The sequence below is a fragment of the Medicago truncatula genome, chromosome 5 (assembly GCF_003473485.1).
Source record: "Medicago truncatula cultivar Jemalong A17 chromosome 5, MtrunA17r5.0-ANR, whole genome shotgun sequence".
NCBI classification, from domain to species: domain Eukaryota; kingdom Viridiplantae; phylum Streptophyta; class Magnoliopsida; order Fabales; family Fabaceae; genus Medicago; species Medicago truncatula.
In genome coordinates this window covers 25,098,439-25,121,187 of record NC_053046.1, presented here as the reverse complement: position 1 = coordinate 25,121,187, position 22,749 = coordinate 25,098,439, and the positions used below count along the sequence as shown (strand labels likewise).

At 34.4% G+C, this 22,749-nt stretch overlaps 1 protein-coding gene across 1 annotated transcript; it reads left to right on the top strand.

The window, feature by feature from the left end:
• The first annotated feature begins 6,851 nt into the window (after positions 1-6,851).
• Positions 6,852-7,598, top strand: LOC112422104 (uncharacterized). The gene is made up of 2 exons (XM_024784850.1): positions 6,852-7,400; positions 7,485-7,598. Exons 1-2 carry the CDS (start codon positions 6,852-6,854, stop codon positions 7,596-7,598), a joined length of 663 nt encoding a protein of 220 aa, XP_024640618.1.
• Positions 7,599-22,749: the final 15,151 nt, after the last annotated feature.

Below are 22,749 nucleotides of genomic sequence, written 5' to 3'. Positions count from 1 at the left end.
GCATGCATACACAAACTGAGCTACGTCGCGTTTCAAACCGGACCACCAAAACAGTTTCTTCAAATCATGGTACATTTTTGTAGCCCCCGGGTGAATACTCAAACTACTTTTGTGACTCTCTTCAAGAATCAACTTCTTCAAATCATCATTGTCAGGAATACAAACTCTTCCTCTGAACCTCAGAACACCCTGATCATCAACCTTGAAGTCATTATCCTCCGTGTCATTACCAGTAGTCATCAAATCAACAAACTTCAAATCTACTTGTTGAGCTTCTCAGATACTATTCAAGAAATTACTGTTAATCTTCAACATCCCCAACTATATACTCTGAAGTGACAATTCACAAACAAGGCTCAAGTCTCTAAACTGTTCTAGCAATTCAAATTCCTTCACCATCAAAGCAGACATATGTAATGTTTTCCTGCTCAACGCATTAGCAACCACATTGGCTTTACCAGGATGGTAATTCAAGCCAAAATCATAATCATTCAACAGCTCTAACCATCTCCTCTGCCTCATGTTTAATTCCTTCTGATCAAATAAATATTTCAAGCTTTTATGATCACTGAACACCTCAAATCTGGAACCATACAAATAATGCCTCCAAATTTTTAAAACAAACCCCACCGCAGCCAACTCCAGATCATGCGTAGGATAATTCTTCTCATGTATCCTCAACTGCCTAGAAGCATATGCTACCATCTTGCATCAGAACACCGACGCTTCCCAAGGTGAAACACTTGGTCTTACAAACTTCTTATCAAGCAAGTCCTCCAACTGTTTCTTCAATTCAGCTAACTCAGAAGCTGACATACGGTAAGGTGCCATCGACACCGGCTTCGTTCCTGGAATAAGGTCAATTGAAAATTCCACCTCCCTTTCTGGTGGCACATCAGGAATCTCATCAGGAAACACTTCTGAAAATTCATTCACCACAGGCAACCTGTCAATCACAACTTGATTTTCTAACGACAAATATGCCATTAAAGAATACATCAGAATTTCGTCTCGTTCTAGCTGTTTCATCTGTTTCGTAGACAAGAACTCAACTTCACCTTCTTCTTCAGCAGAAGAAAAATGCACCGTCTTACTAAAGCAGTTCATGTGAACTCGGTTATACTCTAACCAATTCATCCCAAAAATAACATCCATACCCGACAACGGCAAACAAATTAGATCAACTACAAAGTCTCTACCAAACATAGACAATGGACATCTCAAGCAAACTAGAGAAGTAGTTACTGAACCCTTAGCTGGAGTTTCAACAACCATTTCTCCCTTCATATCAGATACATCCAAACCCAACTTATAAGCACATTCAATTGCAATGAAACAATGAGTAGCACCAGTATCTATAATAGCAATTAAAGGAGTACTATTAAAGAAACAAGTACCTCTGATAAGTCGGTCCTCATTAGTAGTCTGCGTACTAGTCAATGCAAACACTTTCCCACCGGTCCTAGCCTTCTTCGGCTGAGTACACTATGAACTGATATGACCTTCTTCGTTGCAGTTGTAGCAAACAATGTCTCCACGCTTACATTCAGCTAGGGTGTGTCCTTTCTGACCACACCTGAAACATTTCCTCTCATCTCTACCACAAGCATTGCTTTTGTGGCCTTTTTCACCACACTTGAAACATACAATCTCAGCAGGAGCATCTCTCCTCTTGGGCCTCCTATCATCATTCATCTTCTGCTTCCCTTTGTCAGCAGGAGCACTGTAAGGTTTAGGACGACTCTGCTGTCCCTTACCCCTCCTCTCACTCATTACCTTGTAATGAGCTTTGGTGTCTTCCTCATATATCCTGCAGCTGCTTACCAACTCAGAGAAAATTCTAATCTTCTGATACCCAATAGCTCTTTTGATATCAGCCCTCAGTCCATTCTCAAACTTAATACACTTGGAGAACTCAGCTGTCTCCGCACTGTAATGGGGGTAGAACTTAGCAAGTTCCACGAACTTAGCAGCATACTCCGTAACAGACATATCACCCTGTTTCAATTTCCTTCTTACCTCGGACATCTTTCAGAAAATACCTACTCAGGAACTCTTTCCTGAACATAGCCCAAGTTACCACAACTCCATCCTGCTCCAGAACAGGCAACATACTAATCCACCAGTCATCAGCCTCTTCCGCTAGCATGTGCGTCCCAAACCGCACCTTCTGTACCTCTGAACACTGCATGACCCTGAAAATTCTTTCGACCTCCTTTAGCCATTTCTGAGCACCATCAGGATCATATCTACCTTTGAATGTTGGTGGATGATTCCTTAAGAAAGTCTCCAACATCCTAGTTCCATCATTACCAGCTTCAGCTTTTGGTTGCTGTTGAACAGCTTAAGCTACAGCCTCAAGCGCAGCAACAAGAGCAGCATCCGTACCTCCAGTCATCTCAAAGTTCTACATAAGAAACAACAACTCAGAACAACGACAAAACAACATTAAAGTTGACCCTCTATTCTAGGTGGCTCAACACGACTCTACTACTTGGTCGGACGGACCAACCTGCTCTGATACCAATTGTAACACCCCGTTACCCAAAAGTAATATAATAGTAATTAAATACACAACATCAGAGTTCAACCCAACGGGCATGTCACACTACTATTTCCAAAATCTCTTAAATAGAATATAAAACTATTTAATTAAACATCTTTCCTAAACTTCAATAATTATGCAGCGGAATATTTGCATTAAACAACAACAACAACGGTTAAATTCTCCATAAAATTATCCTGGCATAGAAGCCTCATCAAAGAAATCTAAACAACCACAGGGCTACATTATCATGTTTCAAAAATTGATACATAGGAAAGAAAAACAATAATAATTCTCATCCCACGTATCAGAGCCCTAGACACGACACTTGAGCCACCACCAACTACTCAGGATCACCTGCAAGTTACCCATAGGAAGGGCAATATTTTCAAGCAGAAGGGGTGAGATTCACAACAATAAAATATATATATTAAAATCATCAATTGAATCTAACATCCTATTAAACATCGATACATCATCTTGTAAATATAAATATATATTTCACAAAGCAACAACATCATCTTCAAAATCAATTCATCATAATATATGTATAAATATATATTCATCAACAACATCATCATCATCATCAATATGGCAATTACAACCAACAACAAAGACTCATGCATGACATGACGACACCACTAAGACCCCTCAATAAATGCAATTATGCATGTGGTACCAAAACAGGACCGAAGCCCTCACCGCTTTTGAATGTTTAAAGCATTCATCAGGACCGAAGCCCTCACCGCTGTGAACAACTAGTGCTCCAGGACATGAGTCCTCCCGCTGTTTATGCATATGCAATGGACCCACTTGTGTATATCTACATACAACTTGACCATGCATACATTCTCATATGACTCCGGAATAAAACAACATGTATGGTTTAGCGATTATGACATACATCACAGTCATTATCATTATCAACAATCAGTAATCCCGCAATCCAGAAAAATATACAATTAAACATAACTATGCTCAAACATCAACATCATTCAACAATGTTCAAAACAGAATAAACACCTCAGGTTCTGGGCTACTAGCCTCGCGAGCACATCTGCTCGCTATGGCGAACTCATAAAACGGGTTGCTCGCCATGGCGAGTTCAAGGCGAACTCGAGGCGAGCGAAAATAAGGTGCTCTCGGGAGTTTTGACATTTTTCTCACTCAAACTTCAATTCTAAGCTCCCTATTCATCTTTTTAATCTAAAACTTGCTCCAGTCCTCTTTAAAATCATTCAGGCACATTAAATTATCCCAAAAACATCTTATAACAACAATTTGAAAATCAAGTTTTCAACTGGGTTACTCGCCACAGAGAGTTGGTCTGCTCGCGAGGCGAGCTATGAAGTTGCTTACTCGCCTTGGCGAGCACAAGCTACTCGCGAGGCGAGCGATGAACTTCTGTACGGGCAGAAAATAGGTTTTTCCCCAAAATCCCATTTTTCTTCAATTCACTCCCCAAATTAGTTAACAGATGTAAAACTAAGTGTTGTCTACAACTAGAACCTAATTCTAACATCAGAACAACAATCTCTACCCCAAAATCATCATTTCATCACAAAACCAAAAATCCTCAATTCTCACCAAAAACTCTGTTAAACTCAAAATCAGAAATTAACATCTATACTACTGAAGCAAACCTCACCCTTACCTTAGAATTGCAGAAGAAATGCACAACAATTTCAGTTCTTGGCTCTACTTGCTTTTCTCTCCCTTTCTCCCAACTTGACAGTTTCTACGTAAAAACGTTTATGACTTCTCTTTTCGTAACTTCCCATTACTTAACTCCCCTTTATTTCATTTTACTCCCTCTTAATTCCTTTAAATTCTAATTACTCCCCAACCCTCAAAATAATTATTATTTCTCACCTAATTAAATTAATATTAAAACCAACCATATAATAAATATATCGATTAGGCGTTACAAAAGTGATACCAAATATATAGTTAAGGAACCAAAAACACATTTAAGCCAAATAAAAAATACGGTGACTAGCCCAAGAACATGTCGTCCTAGCTAAACTATGAGCAACCATGTTCGCTTGTCTCCTAACAAACTTCACCTTAAAGTTGGAATGTAAACATAACTGATAAATAATACTATAAACAATAACATAGAATTATGAATCACCATGGACCGAAGACGATAAAGCTTGCACTAGAGATGAATTGGACTCGAAGGCAATTATTGGAAAATATTTTATTTGATTGTTTCCTTTTTTAACAGTTAAGATTAAGATTATGTGTCTAATTGGGTGATTTTAATTGGTTGATAATGTAAAATTGTTTTACATTCTCAGTCTATTCTAAATTTATCTTAATAAAAGCAATTTCATATAATCCAGAAGTCCTAGCTCAACTGGCAAAAATGCCGAAATTGTTAGGCCGGATGCCATGACCGGGGTTCGAACCCCGGTACCTCCACTTGTGTGTGTGAGTTTATAATGGCTTTGCCATTTCGTCTATCTACCAAAAAAAAAAAAAAAAGCAATTTCATATAAATTAAAATCTCTCATTCAAATCTTCACATATTCTAACAATGTTTTATAAATTTGTGTGAAGCTGAATATTTTTCTGCTGTAACTAGAAAAATCATAATTTAGGATTTAAAAGATTTTTTTAGATTAAAAATAATTATTGCATGAATATATCAATAATATATACTAAGCAATTATGCTTAATATGCTCACCAATGATGAATTGTTTAGGAAAATCTGCATTCCATTATTTATGGAACAATTGTGGGCCAGATCCGGATTATTAGGTCTTCTTCCCATGAATATTGAAGGGTTAACAAAAAAAACTATCTATAATTTTTTTTTTTGAGGGAAATCTATCTATAATATTTGGAACGTATATTAAGAATATAACTCATTGATATAGATTCTTTGAGATTTGAATCAAAACAAATTGATAAAAAGAATCATGTATTAAATTAAATAGATGAAAAAACAAACAAAATTAATCAAAATCAAATTTTCCGTTAATCAATAATAATTAGAATTTAAATTATTTTATAATAGATTAGAATGATTTAAATTCTAATTATTATTGATTAACCGAAAATCTGATTTTGATTATTTTTTTTTGTTTTTTCATCTATTTAATTTATTTAAATTAATACATATTTAATGAGATTCTTGACTTACTTGAGAAGTTTTTATATTAATTAAATAAAAATTTTAAGAAAAACTAATATACAAATAAAAAGAATATTAAATTCAATAAGCAATCTATCCAAGCTTAAACGGAGAATGCATCATGTTAAATAGTATCTTGAAGGAGAGTTTCGACACTCATTACAGTCTTATCCGATGCTAGGGATAAATCTTTGTAGTGGCGCGCAAAGATACTAGCTTCACACCGTAAACAAAAATATTAAAGACATGAATGAAATTTGAAAAACTATAAACAAATTGGAAATAAATTGAAAAAATTGAAGGAAAATTTCATTTGCAATCATTGATATAATTGTTTTTAGATATTGAATATATGAGATAAAAAATTCTTTTCTAAAATAAAACTTTATACTAAATAAAATTAAAATATATATGCTTTTTTTTTGGTAGTGTACAATTTTTTTTTGGTGGTGAAAATATATATGCTTTAGTTAAACCGAAATAACAAAAAAATCAATTGATATAAAAACAAAAAAGAAAATTAACTACATGAAAAATGGTCAAAATTTAATTCAAAAACCATAAGAAATATTTAAAGAAATTAAAACCGGAAGAATTATAAGAAAAATAAATAAATTTAATAACCATTGTTTGATTTTTTTTTTTGGAAGAAATAAGCATTGTTTGATTTGAAAAATAGTTTTATATGAATGATATAGTAGATATGAAAAATCCGAAAGCATTTTTAACATTTTATTGGTATATGAAAATTCCTCAAAAAAACATTTTGTTGGTATATTAAAAACAAACGTGTGATATATATGGCATGCTTGTTTGGTAAGTTTTTAAATGCAGTAGTTATTTTTCTTTCAAAAAACAAATGCAGTAATTATTTTCTCATAAAAAGATGCAGTAATTATTCAATCTTTTCATACAAGGCAAGTTTTTAAAGGCTGTAAAATTAATACGGAAAAATTAAAAGTTTCCAAAAATGTGCACAATTTTGATTAAGGCAGAAAATAGTTCACGAAGAAAACGGAAAAGTTGCCTAAAATGTAAAAATCAATAAATCAGGCAGTGATGGATCCAAATCCAAACCGCGTCCTCAGTAATATATATATATATATATATATATATATATATATATATATATATATACCAAAAACCCTAATCTTCTTCCCCAAATGGTTTCTCACACCACCGAACCTATGTCTCTGACTCCCAATAGACACTTTCACAAATTCACATTACCCAAGTGGGAAACTCAACATAACCTCACATGCACTAACATCTCCATTATCGATACAGCCGGTGCTTCAACCAGCGCTGATCGTCGTTCTTCAAGGGAAGATGATGATGATGAAGGGGTTGCGAATGTGAGGGAGAAACTGATGCATGAGGCTACTAGAATGAAAAGCCCGAATTTGAGAAAAGAAAGTGACGATGATGCAGAGACTCTCAAGCCGTGGTTTGTGAGAAGAGGTAGACAAAAAAGAGTGATGAAAGCTCCAATTACCGCTTCTCAAGTGAGAAATGATGGTGTCGTGGCCAGAGACGATGACCTTGTGTCGTCAAGGTTGAGAAGCATTGTTGATAGTAATAAGATCGAAAGGCCAAAATTTTGCATTCCTATTTCAAGGAAGGAAAAGGAGGAAGATTTCTTGACGTTTTTGGGTCGTGCACCGCGGCAGAGGCCCATTAAGAGGCCTAAAAAGGTTCAGAAGCAGATAAACGTATGTCGCATATTTTTCCTTTTTAATTATTCCCTAATCCTTGATATGATTTTGTTTATTTTTTATTTTTTATCGTTTTTGTAGAAGGTTTTCCCTGGACTGTGGTTAAGAGAGGTTACTGCTGAAATGTACGAGGTTCATGATACAAATCAGAATGGGAGATTTGGGAAGAGGAAAATGAGAGGGAAGGGCTTTTGATGATGGAAACTATATCTTCAGTGATATATAGTTTTTACTTCTGAACCTTTGAGATGGTGCTATTATTAGGGTTTTTTTTTATAGATATTATATGGTTAGTTCATTCTTTTTGTTTGCTCTACTGGAAAATTTGGTGATATATGAGACCGTGGTTAAGTTTTATGGTGTGAGATTATATTCAATGATGCAACTCAAATGTGTCACAATTTTGAAGTTTGATATTTCGATTTTAGTAGATGATGGTATGGTTGCAACTGGCAATCAAATTTTGTGTAAGTGCATGTGTGCCTGCCTATTTCTTAATATTGCTAAGTATTCCATAGTCCTTTAAAATCAATTATTCCCTAATCCATAGTAAGTTATGCATCTAGAAATTTCCCTTACTTCTGTGTTACATATGCAGTAGTTTCTAATTTTTGTTAGATTGGTATGTTCGACTGATAGTTAGTTTTCATTCGGTCTCATTGTTTCCAAAAATTGTTTTTTTTGGATGAAATTGTATTATAAGATATATAATTGTATATTGATGTGCATATAGTTAATCATGCTATAGATTAGAACATAATAGAAGATATATACAATTCTCTTCATTTTCCCGAGCATTGCAGTGCACCTATGTACATTGCATTTTGCTTAATTCCACCTGCGAATTCCTTCTCGCAATAAGGATGCTTGATAATCATGAGATTATTAAAAGATAAATATAAACATTACAATCGACATTATATTTGTGACTAATGTTTCTATTTTGAGTTTTTTTAAGTCTTTCCCATTTAATTATTGGATAGTAAAATTAGTTGAGTTGGTTGAAACAATATTGTTGTCCAAGTAACCTCTGTAGCGTAAATTTAGACTTACAAAAAAAGACGTAGTCTAAAATTATTCATGTGAGTTGTTGTTGGCCTCAATGAAGGCGCAACTTGATCGAATAATTATGCACTTGTGATGGTAAATGTGTCGATTATAAAAGTTATATCCATGTGAATAATGGGGTGCCCCAAAGTGACCGGAATTATTGTCAGTATTTGATCATTGCGCTAAGAGTTAATTTTTTACAGTCCAAAGATTGGAAATTAATGGTGCGTTAAATATCTTGTTTGTTTTTATTTAATTTACATGTATAGATTTTTGTGCATGTCTCTATTATTGTATGTTGAGATGCTCACAAATGTTAGTGTATGCTTGTTGTTCTCTTCTTTTAGTTGTTGTTGTCACCGCTCCCAATTTCGCTGCTCAAATCAATATTATCCCTATGCTGACTGGGATGAACTTCAAGTCATGGAAGGAATCTGCCGAGATTGTTCTTGGATGCAATGGACTTGGATTTGTCCTTGAGGAGGAATGCCCTGTTTCTACTCCGAAGAATCGAATGAAGAAAAATAGAAAAAATGGGACCGATCAAACCGTATGTGCCTTATGATCATCAAAAGATCCATATCAGAGATGATTCGGGGCTCAATTGCTGAGAGTGAGAATGCCAAAGGTTCCTTCAAACGTGGCGAAATTCTTTGCTAAGAATGATAAGGTTGAAACTAGTATTGTTTTATCCAAACTTATTTCAATGAGCTACAAAGGTAAAGGGAACATAAGGGAATACATCTTAGAAATGTCTAATCTTGCCTTCAAACTCAAGGCACGGAATTTAGAACTTCTTGAAGATTTAATTGTGCACTTGGTTTTGATTTCTCTCCCACCACACTTCGGACAATTCAAAGTGAGATATAGGGAAGGACAAATGGACACTAAATAAGATCTTCAAGAAGTTCTGTTCTAACTTCCTTTCCTTGAGTTTAAATGCGAGATTAGACATTTCCAAGATGCACTCCCTTGTGTTCCCTTTACCTTTGTAGCTCATTGAAAAAAGTTTGGATAAAACACTACTACTTTCAACCTTATCATTCTTAGCAAAGAATTTCTCCTCAGTTTCAAGGAACCCTCCGGCACTCTAACTCTCAGCAATTGAGCCATAAATCATCGCTGGTATGGATCTTTTGATGATCATAAGGCACCTACGGTTTGATCGATCCCATTTTTCTATATTTGCTTTAGTCGGATTCTTAGGAGTAGCAACATGACGTTCCTCCCTCAAGGACAAATCCAAGTCCATGCATACAAGAACAATCTCGGCATATTCCTTCCATGACTTGAAGTTCATCCCACTCAACATAGGGATAATATTGATTTAAGCAGCAAAATTGGAAGTGGTGGTAGCAAAATCTAAAAGAAGAGAACAACAAAAAAACAATAACATCAGCGAGCATCTCAACATAACATAGTAGAGACATAGAGACATCTTTACATGTAAAATAAATAAGAACTAAACAAGATATCTAACACACCATTAATTTTCAATCTCGGATTGTAAAAAATTAACTGCAAGTGATACTCTTAATGCAATGATCAAATATTGACGATAAGTCCGATCAAATAAAGGTTTCCTTGGGAGCATCCCATTATTCACATGGATATAACTTTGATAATCGACACATATTTACTATCATAAGAGTCAGGGCCGTCCCTATGAAATAGGAGGCTCGACTCTTTTTTTTTTTTTTTTGTAGCTAAGCTTCATTAAAAAATCAAAATTAGAAGAACTTCTAAATATGAAACGTAATAAAAAAAATTAAATGAAAGAAATGTGAAATTTACCTAACGGTGTCGTTTGAATTTGTCACTCCTCCATTGTGGGCCTCCATTGTGGGAAAGGGAAAAACGAATGTTTTGAGCAAAAACGAAATGATTCTTGTAATGAAATAGCTTTCCAAATCGAATGATTAAGGGATTATACAAATTGGGGGTGGTTTGCTAGCATCATATTTATGTTCAGAAAGGAGAATTAGAGTATAAAAAAAACACAAACGTGTAACGAAGAAAGAAAAAGAAGTAACATATATCTTTTATTTATTTAAGTGGGGTTTGAATATTAGACTTATTTAGTTTTTGGAGGCCCATATCTTTTGAAGGCCCAGCTTGGTTGAGCTGCTTGCGCACCCCCAAGGCCGGGCCTGACAAGTGCATAACTATCTGGCCAAGTTTCGCCTTCATTGGGGCCAACTACAAGTCACATGAATAATTTTAAACTAATCTTTTTTGTAAGATTAATTGAAATCAATTTACGCAACGTAGGTTACTTGGGAAACATTATTGTTTCAATCAACTCAACTAATTTTACCATACAATTAAATGGTAAAAACTTAAAAAATTCTAAAACGAAACATTAGTCACAAATGTAATGTCGATTGTATGTTTATATATAATCTCATGATTATCATGTATCCTTTTTGCGAGAAGGAACTCGCAAGCCAAATTAAGCAAAAATACAATGTACGTAGGTGCATTGCAATGCACGGTACAAAACGATGGGTTCCGTCAACCTAGATCACTCATGTAAATTGCACTATTTAATTATGACGAGAACAAAATTTATTTGTAGAAAAATATTAAATTAGAGATATCATGTTGCTTTCGCAAACCGTTATCAGATTCTAGTGCGTAATTTCCTTCTACGATTTCGTAGTGTTTAATTACGCGTCTAAAGTTCCTTTTTAAAATTCAATAAGTTTTTAATTAATTAGAAAAAAGTGCTTTCGCTACTTTATTTAATTAATAACCTTAATTTTCTAAGTCCACTGTCGTTTCCGCTCTTTCAACATGTAAACAATATTTCTATGTTTCTTTACCAGCAGCGAAGCTTTAAATTAAAAACAGAATTTTCACAACATGCATTCTCATCACAATTAAATAGGCATGCAATTTACATGAGTTCCGTCGATACGATGTTCCTCTTGTTTCGGACTCAATTTAAACTAAGTAAGTAATTCTCTAAATATAACTATAATGAATTCATATTAAAGAGCAGAATAAAAAAGGGAAACCGAACCTGTTCACAGTTGGCAACTTTAATGAAGGAAAAGCAAGAAAAGCTACGGCAATCACAGAAATTATAAGGGCACGGTAGGTTTAATTTTCTTAATCAATGGGAATTCAATCCAAAGGGAAAAGTTCACGGCAGTAGCATAAAACATCCAGGAAATCACCACGCAGAGGAATTGAAAACAATTGGCACAAGTAATAACAATATCAAAAACGAGGGGATTGGAATTAAGGGAAACAAGGGTTAATGATAAAGTTGTGCGGTAACTAAAAGTGTGTTTATAACCGAGTGTTTTTGCTCTTTTTATAACCTAATTTTATAACTAAAAACTCCTCAAATCATGCAGGAGATGTGCATCAACGGTTGGATCGGACATGGAATGATTTGAAATTATTCGAAGAAAATTGCTTTTCTGACATTGAAAAGTTCCAATTGACACAAGTAAATTACTTAAACGCCTCCAGCGGTAGTTAACTACCGTTCTGCAAATCGCCGGCAGTTAAATGTCGCTGGGTTCAACAGTGGTTAATTGTCGCTAAATCCAGCGGTTGTTAACTACCGCTACGTGTTTGGAAATTTTTCCAGGCAGTAGCTCATTTTTCCAGTTTCCAGTACCTCCAAACCAACTAAAATGTAGCGCTTGATCAACATGTTTGGTTTCCAGTCACTCATCAAATATTTAACAGGAACAGGATAAAATTAACAGGAACAAGATATTTAAAACGCAAGAAATAATATAAAAGGTACGTCCAAAAATGTCATAGAAATAAGAAAATGTACGGAACATGTCATAATTATACATCACGATCATCAAAGTAAAAAAGTACATAAAAAAAAAAGCCTAATCATAATCAACTCTATTGCCTAGCTTGCCTCGGCCCCCTGCGCCGCCTGGTAATCTGATACGTAAGGGCAGGGCGACCAGTACCGGCTATCCCCATCACCTCCTGGACAATCTCCTCTTTAGTCATCTCCCTAGCATGCTCCTCCTCTATGATCTGCTCCACGTTCGCCAGTTTGGGAGGAGATCCTTCATCAGGTGGGAGAATACGAGGGTGAGAGACTTTGGCATACCAAGCCATGTAGCCAGCGCATGAAGCCATGGTCTCTCACACGCATCTCCCCAAGCAGTGAAGAACCACACCTGAGCGTTCTGCAACACGGTGGTCATCAAATGCGTAGGCACTTGAGCGACAGATGATGGATGTCTGTGAACATCCTGTACATAGAAAAGCTGGCTCTTTACCCGCTCAGGTAAATGATGGTACACCCTCTCCTTCCCGCACATCAGCCATCCCGAGTAAGTGACAATAAGTTTAAAAGGGTGTATCTCTCTGTGATCACCATAAGTAGAAAACCTGACGTCATCCACCTCTAAGCGATCAAGCCGTGAGCGGTAATGGTACACATCTTTATGCCCTTTGCATGTAAGCCATCTCGCAGCACATGGTCTCTCCGGCGTCCACTCCTTGTGTTTCTTCCTTGGGTACGGACCTGGCAAATGCTCCAAAATCCATCCCTGCAACAAATAAATAAAATACATTATAAAAGCTTCACAGGAAATTTAAATTAAATCCTAAATAAATGCAGTCTAACTTAGGAAAAAATAATCTAACATGATAATAAAAATTATAAAATAAATTCATAAGGAAATGTAGGAGATTATGCACATCGTCCAAAGTGATCGTCATCTCCCCCACAGGTAGATGAAAACTATTGGTCTCCGTGTGCCACCTCTCGCACATAGCACGTATCATGGCATGGGTCATGGTAGAATACCCTATGTATATAAAATCATGTGGGCCAGACCCCTCCACAGGCTCCCATAACCACCTCAAACTCGCCTCTGGTTTACCAAGCTCTTTCATCTTTTTCCCTGCATTTATACACTTGTAACCCGTCTGATCATGCCACATCTGAAATTCAAATTAATTAAGACATTGTCACTAATTTATATAATTAAAACACTTACGCTACATAATATTAAATAATTAAAACACTTACGCTACATAATATTATATAATTAAAACACTAACGCTACATTCTTTTAAATAATTAAAACACTTAAGCTACATAATATTATATAATTAAAACACTAACACTACATTCTTTTAAATAATTAAAACACTTAAGCTACATAATATTAAATAATTAAAACACTTACGCTACATAATATTATAATTAAAACACTTACACTACATTCTTTTAAATAATTAAAACATTTACGCTACATTATTTTAAATAATTATAACATTTACGCTACATTATTTTAAATAATCACTTTAAAGCATTTAAAGAATTTTAAATAATTTAAACACTTACATTATGATGGTTCACCCAAAGAGGGTTCGCCACGTGCCTCGTGTAGTCGGAAAACGGTGACGTGGTCTGTAACGCCCTCTTTGAATTATTTGATTTATTTAATTATTTAATTGAGTCTAAAATTTATTAAGAAGAGTTTAAAATATATTTATTTGATTATGTGATTTATTAAGTGGCTTATGTTGTTATTTAATAGAATAAGATTTGAAAAGAGAAATAAGATAAAATAGAAAAAGGGTTATAAATAGGAGAAACCTAGTTTAGAAAAAACATAACGTACGATCAATTTTGGAGAAAAGGGAGAAAAAACCAAGAGAAAAGCAAGAGACCTAGGATTGCTGCGATTTTGAGTTATAAGGTAAGGGTGGGACTAACATTCAATAATCTTAAGTCATTGATTCTGAAAATTGGATTTAACATGTTGTAGGTTTTAGTTTTTGAGAAATTGGAAATTAGGGTTACAAGTGATTATTTGATAATTTTCTAAAATAATGTTTTGGGGAAAGTTTTATATGGTTTTGAGTCTCTTTTGATGTATATAAATGTTTAGACAAACTTTGGGATCAAATTTGAGCATAGGGAAGTTAAAAATGGGATTTTGGGGTGAAAAGTGTGTTTTTTTCCCGAGTTGCTCTCTGACAGCATGTCCTGTTTCATGTTCTTGCGTCTTTTTCACACGTTTATCTTTTGAATTAGCCTTTGGTGTAAACATGAAAGTTGTAGATAATTGTGTTAGCTTTCCAGTGGCGTCGGTTTGACTTGAAAATGATTTTCGGTTTATGAGTTATGGTCCAATTACTGCACGTAGGTCACAGTGAATTTTTATGAATTTCAGCACAACTTTGTCCGAATTTGAAATTAAAACTGGTATTGATTGGTACAGAATTGGTCTTAGATATAAACACGAAAGTTGTAGGTATGGATGTCAGCTTTCTAGTGCCGTTCGTTTGACTTCAAAAGGATTTATAGAACTTGAGTTATGGTCAAATTACTGAACGTAGGTCACAGTGAATAATTTATTATGATTGATGAATTAGTATATGTATGTATATGTTTGTGAATACGATATTGTCCATGATTGATGAAGTTTTATATGTATATATTATGTTTTAAGATGTTGATTATCATTTGATGTTGTTTATATTGGGATATAATTGTATATGCATCAATTAGATTATCTGTGAATAATTGAGACGTTGATTGACTTGCATTTGATATTATTAGGTCATGCTGTTTTTGTATACTACTGTGTCGTTGTTGTTATTTAACTAAGCTGCATGAGTCGGTCTAAGTTGATTAAGATGATGGGGTTCCAAATTATTGGATTATATAAGAGGTTGTCGATTTAAGATGTTTAAGAAGTCGAGTCCATGCATTAGCATTTCAGCGATAGGGGCTTGATGCTCTGGAGTATATTAATACTCAAATAGCGATAGGGGCTTGATGCTCTGGAGTATATTAATACTCAAATAGCGATGGGGGCTTGATGCTCTGTATTGGTACCACATGCATATAAGAGGTCTAAGTTGCATAGTCGAGTTGGAGCCGCATTTGTCGAGTCAAAAGTGTTAAGTTGTCAAGTTGTTTAAGCTGTGATTCTTTATTTGAATTATTAATGATGTGATATATGATATATTATTATCTATGATGAATATTATGATGTTTTCATGTTGTTAAATATAATTTATTGAATTATATGTTTAATATTATTGTTTTGTGAAATCTCACCCCTTCTAAATGTTGCCCACCATGGGTAACTTGCAGGTAACCAAACATAGTTGATGTCGTGTGAGGTTTCCCTCTCGTGTGTCTTAGGTGCTCTGATACGTAACGGGATGGGATTTTGTTGTGGCTATTTTCTATTCCTTTACGTATTGCTTATGTTTTTACATGACTATGATTTAATTTGGATTTTTAAGAGATGTTTTTAATGAGGCTTTCGTGCCAAAGACTATTTTAGATGTTGAATAAATTCCGCTGCGAAGTATTAAATATTATGTTATTGATTTATGAAGGATAAATAGTTATTTATTCCATTTACGATTTTTGAAAAGAAGTGTGACATTCCGTTTATGTTGAGAACTCTGATTATTTAAATGAAATTTTTACGTTGGAAAACGGGGTGTTACATGGTCTCAGGTCCTCCAGGATAGGGAGGCTCTCCAACAGGATATGGCGGTATCGGTGGAACATGACGACGTCGTCGCTGAGTCTGAGGCTCAGGCTCACCCTCAAGAATAACACTTTTTGCCTCCATATGATCCGCCACAACATCCTCTGGCACCTCCTCATCCTCTGCCTCGTCCTGCGGCTAATAAAACATTATATCATCCTCCATTCGATCATATCCCTGAAATCCCTCTGCATACTCATACGTCTGTATCGGATCAACCACCTGGGAGGAGTAATCCATATGTGGTTGTGAGCTCTCTACACCTAGCCTCACGTCCCTCCGCTTCCGAGTCTTCGGGACCTACGGGTTTTGGTCCACCTTTTCCTTCCTAGCGCTAGTGGTACTCGCCGCTTTGCCTTTGCGCATCCTATCCTCTCTAATAACCCGCTGCCGCTCATCCTCGTCCCTAGCCATATCTATTCAAAACAAATATAAAAAAGCACAAATAAGTGGACAATGTATTTAAGAATACAATGTATTTCAACATTTCCTTAAATAATATATACTTTTAAGGCATTTAACATAGCATAAAAATCCAACCAAGTAACATATCAAAAATGAAACTTAGGCATTCATACAAATCCACACTTAAAATCATTCAACAACTTAGACATTTATATAACATACCACATTATGTCATTCTTCAAACTTGCCAAAAAATTTAAAAATCCAAGCTTATAATAATTATAATTCTTCAAAAATTCAAACAATGTATTTACCTTTGATAGATTTATATATTATAACACACAAATCCAAACTAATCAAACTAATCATTATATCATTATGCTCAAAATATGGTTATTACATCATTATGACCAAACTAATCAAACTTGGCAAAATAAGAAAAAATGCAAACTTATAATCATTATAACATACATTATAAAATTGAACATATTTGCAAAAAAATTACACAAAAAAAGCAATATTTTCTCACTTAGGCATTTCATCAAACACCTTAAGTGCATTTCAAAATATTAGCACAATTAGTGTTAATTCATCATCAAATTCTACTACATTGTACTTAAACCTACTCTAAACAACAATGCCAGCAAAAATCAAACATTATAACATCAAATTCTAACATAATTTACAATTTTTAAACCTAACCTAAACAATAACATTTTGCTAAAATTATGAAAATAACACCCTAAACAAACTACATTGCATGTAAATAGAAATAAAATAACTTACTTGTTAATTACTTGAACAAATTTAGCTCAAATCCGTGCAATGGAAGGTGGGGTGAAGTTGGGTTTGTGTTGTTTTGAACTTGTAACTTACTTGTGTTAACTTATTGGAAGTTTTCTGCGTTCTTAAAATACAGAATGCAACGACAGTTTACAACCGTTGGATCCAGCGGCAGTTAACTGTCGGAGGTTTCCCCAACGGTAGTTAACTACCGCTTGAGACTTTTTGGTAAATTATTTGTGTCAATAGGAAGTATTCCATGTCAAAAATTCGAAAAGCTGTCTTTGGGCTCATGACTAACGACATAACCTCTTCTTCAACATTTTTTTTTTCATTTTTACTTTTAACACCCTAACTATCTGAAACACAACAAAATACCAGCAACTACCACACAAAACATGATAATTGACTCTAAAACAAATGCATATCAAACTATTTAAACTTTCTGTGACTGGATCATTACTATTCTTAAATCAGCCAGACTCTCCATTAGCATAAATGGGAAAGCTGTGGGATTCTTCAAATGTACCAAGGGGGTTAGACAGGGAGATCCTCTCTCTCCCCTCTTATTTTGCTTTGTTGAAGAGGTCCTCAATAGGGGTATTGAAGCTTTGGTGCTGGAGGGAAAATTATCTCAGATAAGGGCTACTAGACATCTTTACATTCCTAGTCACTGCCTTTATGCAGATGACATTCTCATTTTCTGCAAAGGGACCTTATCCAATGTTAGAAACATTATGAAGCTATTTGAGGATTATGGCAATTATTCTGGCCAAGTGGTGAATGCTAACAAGAGCAAATTTTATTCTAGGGCCCTATCTCTCTCTAGAATTCTTACAATCAGCTCCATTACTGGCTTCAGTCATGGTAGTCTCCCTTTCAACTACTTGGAAATCAGGTTATTCAAAGGCAAACCTAAGACAATACACTTGAGATATGTGGTTGATAGAATTCAATCCAAACTCCATGCTTGGAAAGGACGGCTTCTTACTATCATGGGCAGAGTACAGTTGGTTAATGTTGTTATAAGCAGTATGCTTACTTATTCTTTTCAGATTTACAAATGGCCAACCAGCTTGCTTTCTGAAATTGCAAAATCTATGAGGAACTTTATTTGGAGTGGCAATAGCTCTCAGAAAAAAATCTGCACTGTGGCTTGGATAAAGGTTTGCCAATCCAAAGAAAATGGTGGTCTAGCTGTGAGAGACCCTACTATGGTAAACAAAGCCTCTCTTCTTTTTCTTGCTTGGAAATTACTCACCTCTGAGGAAAATTGGGCTTATATTTGCAGAGAAAGATTCCTTAATAACTTTAAGCCTAAAAATCACTACATCACCTCATCTATATGGCCTGGAATGAAAACCCAAATTCAATTCATTATGGATCACTCCACTTGGTCTATAGGAAATGGTAAAAGTATTAGCTTCTACACTGATAAATGGCTGGAATCAACTATTGCTGAGCATTGGAGTATTCCTTCAACAATCCTGCCTGCTATTGAATTGAAAGTTGCTGATTGTATTGTGAATGGCAACTGGTGTCTACCCCCTTATATTTCCCACAAAGATCCTGATTTGGCTTCTAAGATTAAGAGAACTCTGCCTGTGGAGGATACCCCAGACATGTTACATTGGACTGAGGTACCTGATGGAGTTTTAACTAACAAAATTGCTTTTTCTTGTATTGTTGGTCAGGGTCAGAAAGTGCCTTGGTGTATTTTGCTGTGGAACTCCTACATTCCCCCAAGCAGGGCCTTTATTACTTGGAGACTTCTACACAATAGAATTCCTACTGATGAGAACCTCCAAAAGTGAGGGTGCATTTCTGTTTCCATTTGCTGCTTCTGTATGCAACAGGCTGAAACTTCCCATCACATTTTCTTTGTCTGCAATGTTACTTCTAGGCTGTGGGAGTGGCTCTGCAAAGGAATTGAGGTCCCTTTAGATTACTCTAACTGTTTAAATTTGTTAATGAGCACTGTTGGCAGAGGTAGCCAGTTGGCCCAACATGTTATTAACTCAGCAATCATTCACACAATCTGGGCTATTTGGATTGAAAGGAATTAGAGACGTTTTCATGATAAGCTCAAATCCATGACCACTCTTTTCAACTGCATGTTAGCTGAAGTAAAACTTAGTTACAATTTGGTTTTGTCTAAAGGAAATTCCAATATGCATGATTTTAAAATATCAAGATTGTTCAACATTCCTCTTTCCACCAAAAGAGCTTTAATCAGACAAGAAGTTCATTGGTGTCCACCTTCTGATAATGTGATCAAGATAAATTTTGATGGCTCATCTTTTGGGGCTCATCCTTGTGGGGCTGTTGGAATTGTCTACAGAGACTCTAGAGCTCAATTTCTGGGAGCAATAGCCAGCAACATAGGCCATGCCTTAGCCTTAGAAGCAGAATTCTCTGCTTGTATGTTAGCCATTGAGAAATCCATGGAGCTGCAGTTAACTAATATAATTCTAGAGACTGACTCTATCCAGGTGGCAAATGCTTCAACAAGAACATTGGAGTGCCTTGGAAGATGAGAATCAGATGGAATAACTGCTTGTACTTCTGCAGAAGTATCAACTGTTCTTGTAGGCAGGTGTTCAGAGAAAGCAATTCTGTTGTTGATTCCTTAGCGAAGAATGGCCAGGGCTTGGCCATGTTCTCCACTCAATGGTGGTGGCCCTTACCACCTACTTTTATCATTTCTATGCTAGATAGGGGACAGATTAGGACTATCTGTTTCTAGATTGCAATAGTCTTTGTTACATGCACCTTTTGCTGCTTTGGTTTCTTTGTTGGTTTTCTCTACTTGTTTCTGTTAACTTGTGGTTCAGGCCATCTCCTGGTTTTCTAATGCATTTCTAGCTTTATCAAAAAAAAAAAAACAAATATATACAATTTGTTCCAATTTTTTTTTGTTTGAAACAATGGGACCAAATGTAAAAGAACTATACCAATCCAACAAAAATTGGAAACTAGTTCATATGTAACATAAGTGAGGGAAATTTTTAGATGCATAACTTACTACTATAATCATGGACACTTTGAACTATTTTAAACAAAAAATAAATAACCAAAGTACTGGGTTCATAATTTAGAGAAATAAATAAAAAAAAATATTTATTTAAATCCAATAAAGAAAACAGTTTGGACAAATTTTTAGAAAGCGATCTACAATTAAAGTCAGCAATCCCAAACACCACCAAAAAAATAAAGTCAACCACTGTTTTAATCTTTATTGAAATCATATTAATTTTAAATAAAATTTTAATAACTCCAATTTTTTGTATTTGAAGGAGTAACTTCATTTCTTAAAATAATAAAACATCAAATATTTTCATTTATGTTATAAATATTAATAGTGGATGTCCAAATAGCAAATGTGTTAGTGGGCCATACTACTAGGTTATTGGGCTTAATTCATAAGCTACTCTATTTCCCTATAAATAGAGCTCATTTGTAACATTGAGACACACATTAGTGAATAAGAATACTGCTCTTATTCTCTCTTCTTCTCCTTCTCTCTATTACTCTCTCTATTTACTTATTTTCATAACACGTTATCAGCACGCTCTAATCACTGAAAAGGTATTAATATACAATATATTTCGCTAATTCATTTTTTTTTCCTTGGCTATAATGTCCTCGTGTATATACGTGATTCATTAGGAACAGGATCATTAGAAATTGGTGTTCGACAAGGATAATATATCTATGTGCCTATTTAATTGTTGTTATAATTCATATACAGTGATAATTGTACTCTTGTATCGATGATTTTAGGTCACTGTTACAATTCTATCAATTGGAATCAGGACCTAATAGATACACATCATTGTTATTTTGCAAATTATATAGTGTCTATTTATTTTATGAATTCAATCCTTGAAGGACCGCTTAAAAGTAAATAAAGAAACTCTAATGAATTCTTGAAGAATTCAATACTAATGCATCCCGGAAGGATTGCACATACAAAATTTCTTAATGAATTCCTGAAGAATTCAACAGTAGTGTTAATGCATCCATGAAAAATTGCACATACAAAATTTTCTTCATGAATTCCCGAAGAATTCAACACTATACTAATGCATCCATGAAGGATTGCACATATAAAAGTTTCTTAATGAGTTCCTGTAGAATGCAATAGTAGTACTAGTACATCCCCGAAGGATCACTTAAAAATCATTTTTTTTTTTTTATTATTTTATGAATTTCTGAAGAATTCAACCATAATGCATCCCTAAAGGATTGAACAAATGTTTTATCAAATTTTAGTATATAGTTCTTGAAGAACTTAAAAAAAAAACTATTTTTTCAGCTATGAATTCCTGCAAAATTCAACGTCCACGCATCATTGAAGGATTGCACAAGGATTGTTTTATTTTAGAAGGCATGAGGAATCATATCATATTGAGATCTATTATAAAGTTACTGTAGAACTCAGTGAATTCTTGCAGAATTCAATCCAATAGTGAAGCATCTTTGAAATATTGGCAAAAGAATTGATATGATTGTTTATAGTTCATGAAGAACTTAAAAACTCAATTTTTATTGCTTCCTCGCAGGATTGCATAAATAATTGATATTGAATGAATTGAGATCAATTACGATTTATGCATGAAGTAGTGAATTTTTGTGTTGTGTGCGTTATTGTATTTTTTTTTAATTCAATTAAAAAAAAAAAAACGTTGTTTATTGTGTATTGATACATGGTGTTGTGTTTCGATTATTATTAGTTTTAGATCCAAAATTTTGGCTTAAAAAATCTAGTATAAGTAACAAACATAGAATTATTTGGTTGATCGGGTAGACAATTTATTTAGCCATGAAATTATATTTTACCGATTGCTGCTTTACTATCGTTAATTACGTCTTGATTTTTATAATTATGATTTTTATTATTGTAATTATTAATATCATTGATTGGTTCTAGATCTCTTGTGACATTATTTCGAATTTGAAGAACTAATTTCTTGTATTATCAAAGCATATATGAAAGATTGGTCAACGAAGCAATTTTTCATTGATTATTAATATCATTTATGATATACTCCCAAAGAACTACAATTTTTTTAGAACATCCTTGAAGGATCACTTAAATAATGATTTTTCAAAGATCATTGCTTATGAACATTTGTGATATAGTTCTTGAAGAACTAAAATAAACATATTATTAAAAGCATTCATGAAGGACTACTCAAGGAATGAATTATCTCAATCATTGTTCATGAAGATTTGTGGCATAGTTTCTGAAGAACTAATACTTTAGTATCAAACATCCTTGTCATCGTGTTTGTAGATTTGATGTTGAGTTTCCGAAGAACTATACATTTAAATCATAAGAGAAACTTTTTATTTGATCATCATATTAATCTGGAAAGAAAAAGAAAACTAAGAGGGGATGTGTGTATTTCTATACCACTCAACTATGTGTTCTTGAATTAGTCACATTTGTAATTGAACAAATAGAGGGAATTGATTAAAATGGTGAAAGGTCACATCATAAATTGAACGTCATTCGCAGAAGTGAATGGTTCATGCTATTTGTTTTATATATCCAACACTGTGGTTATGGAAGTTGATTTAGTAGATAT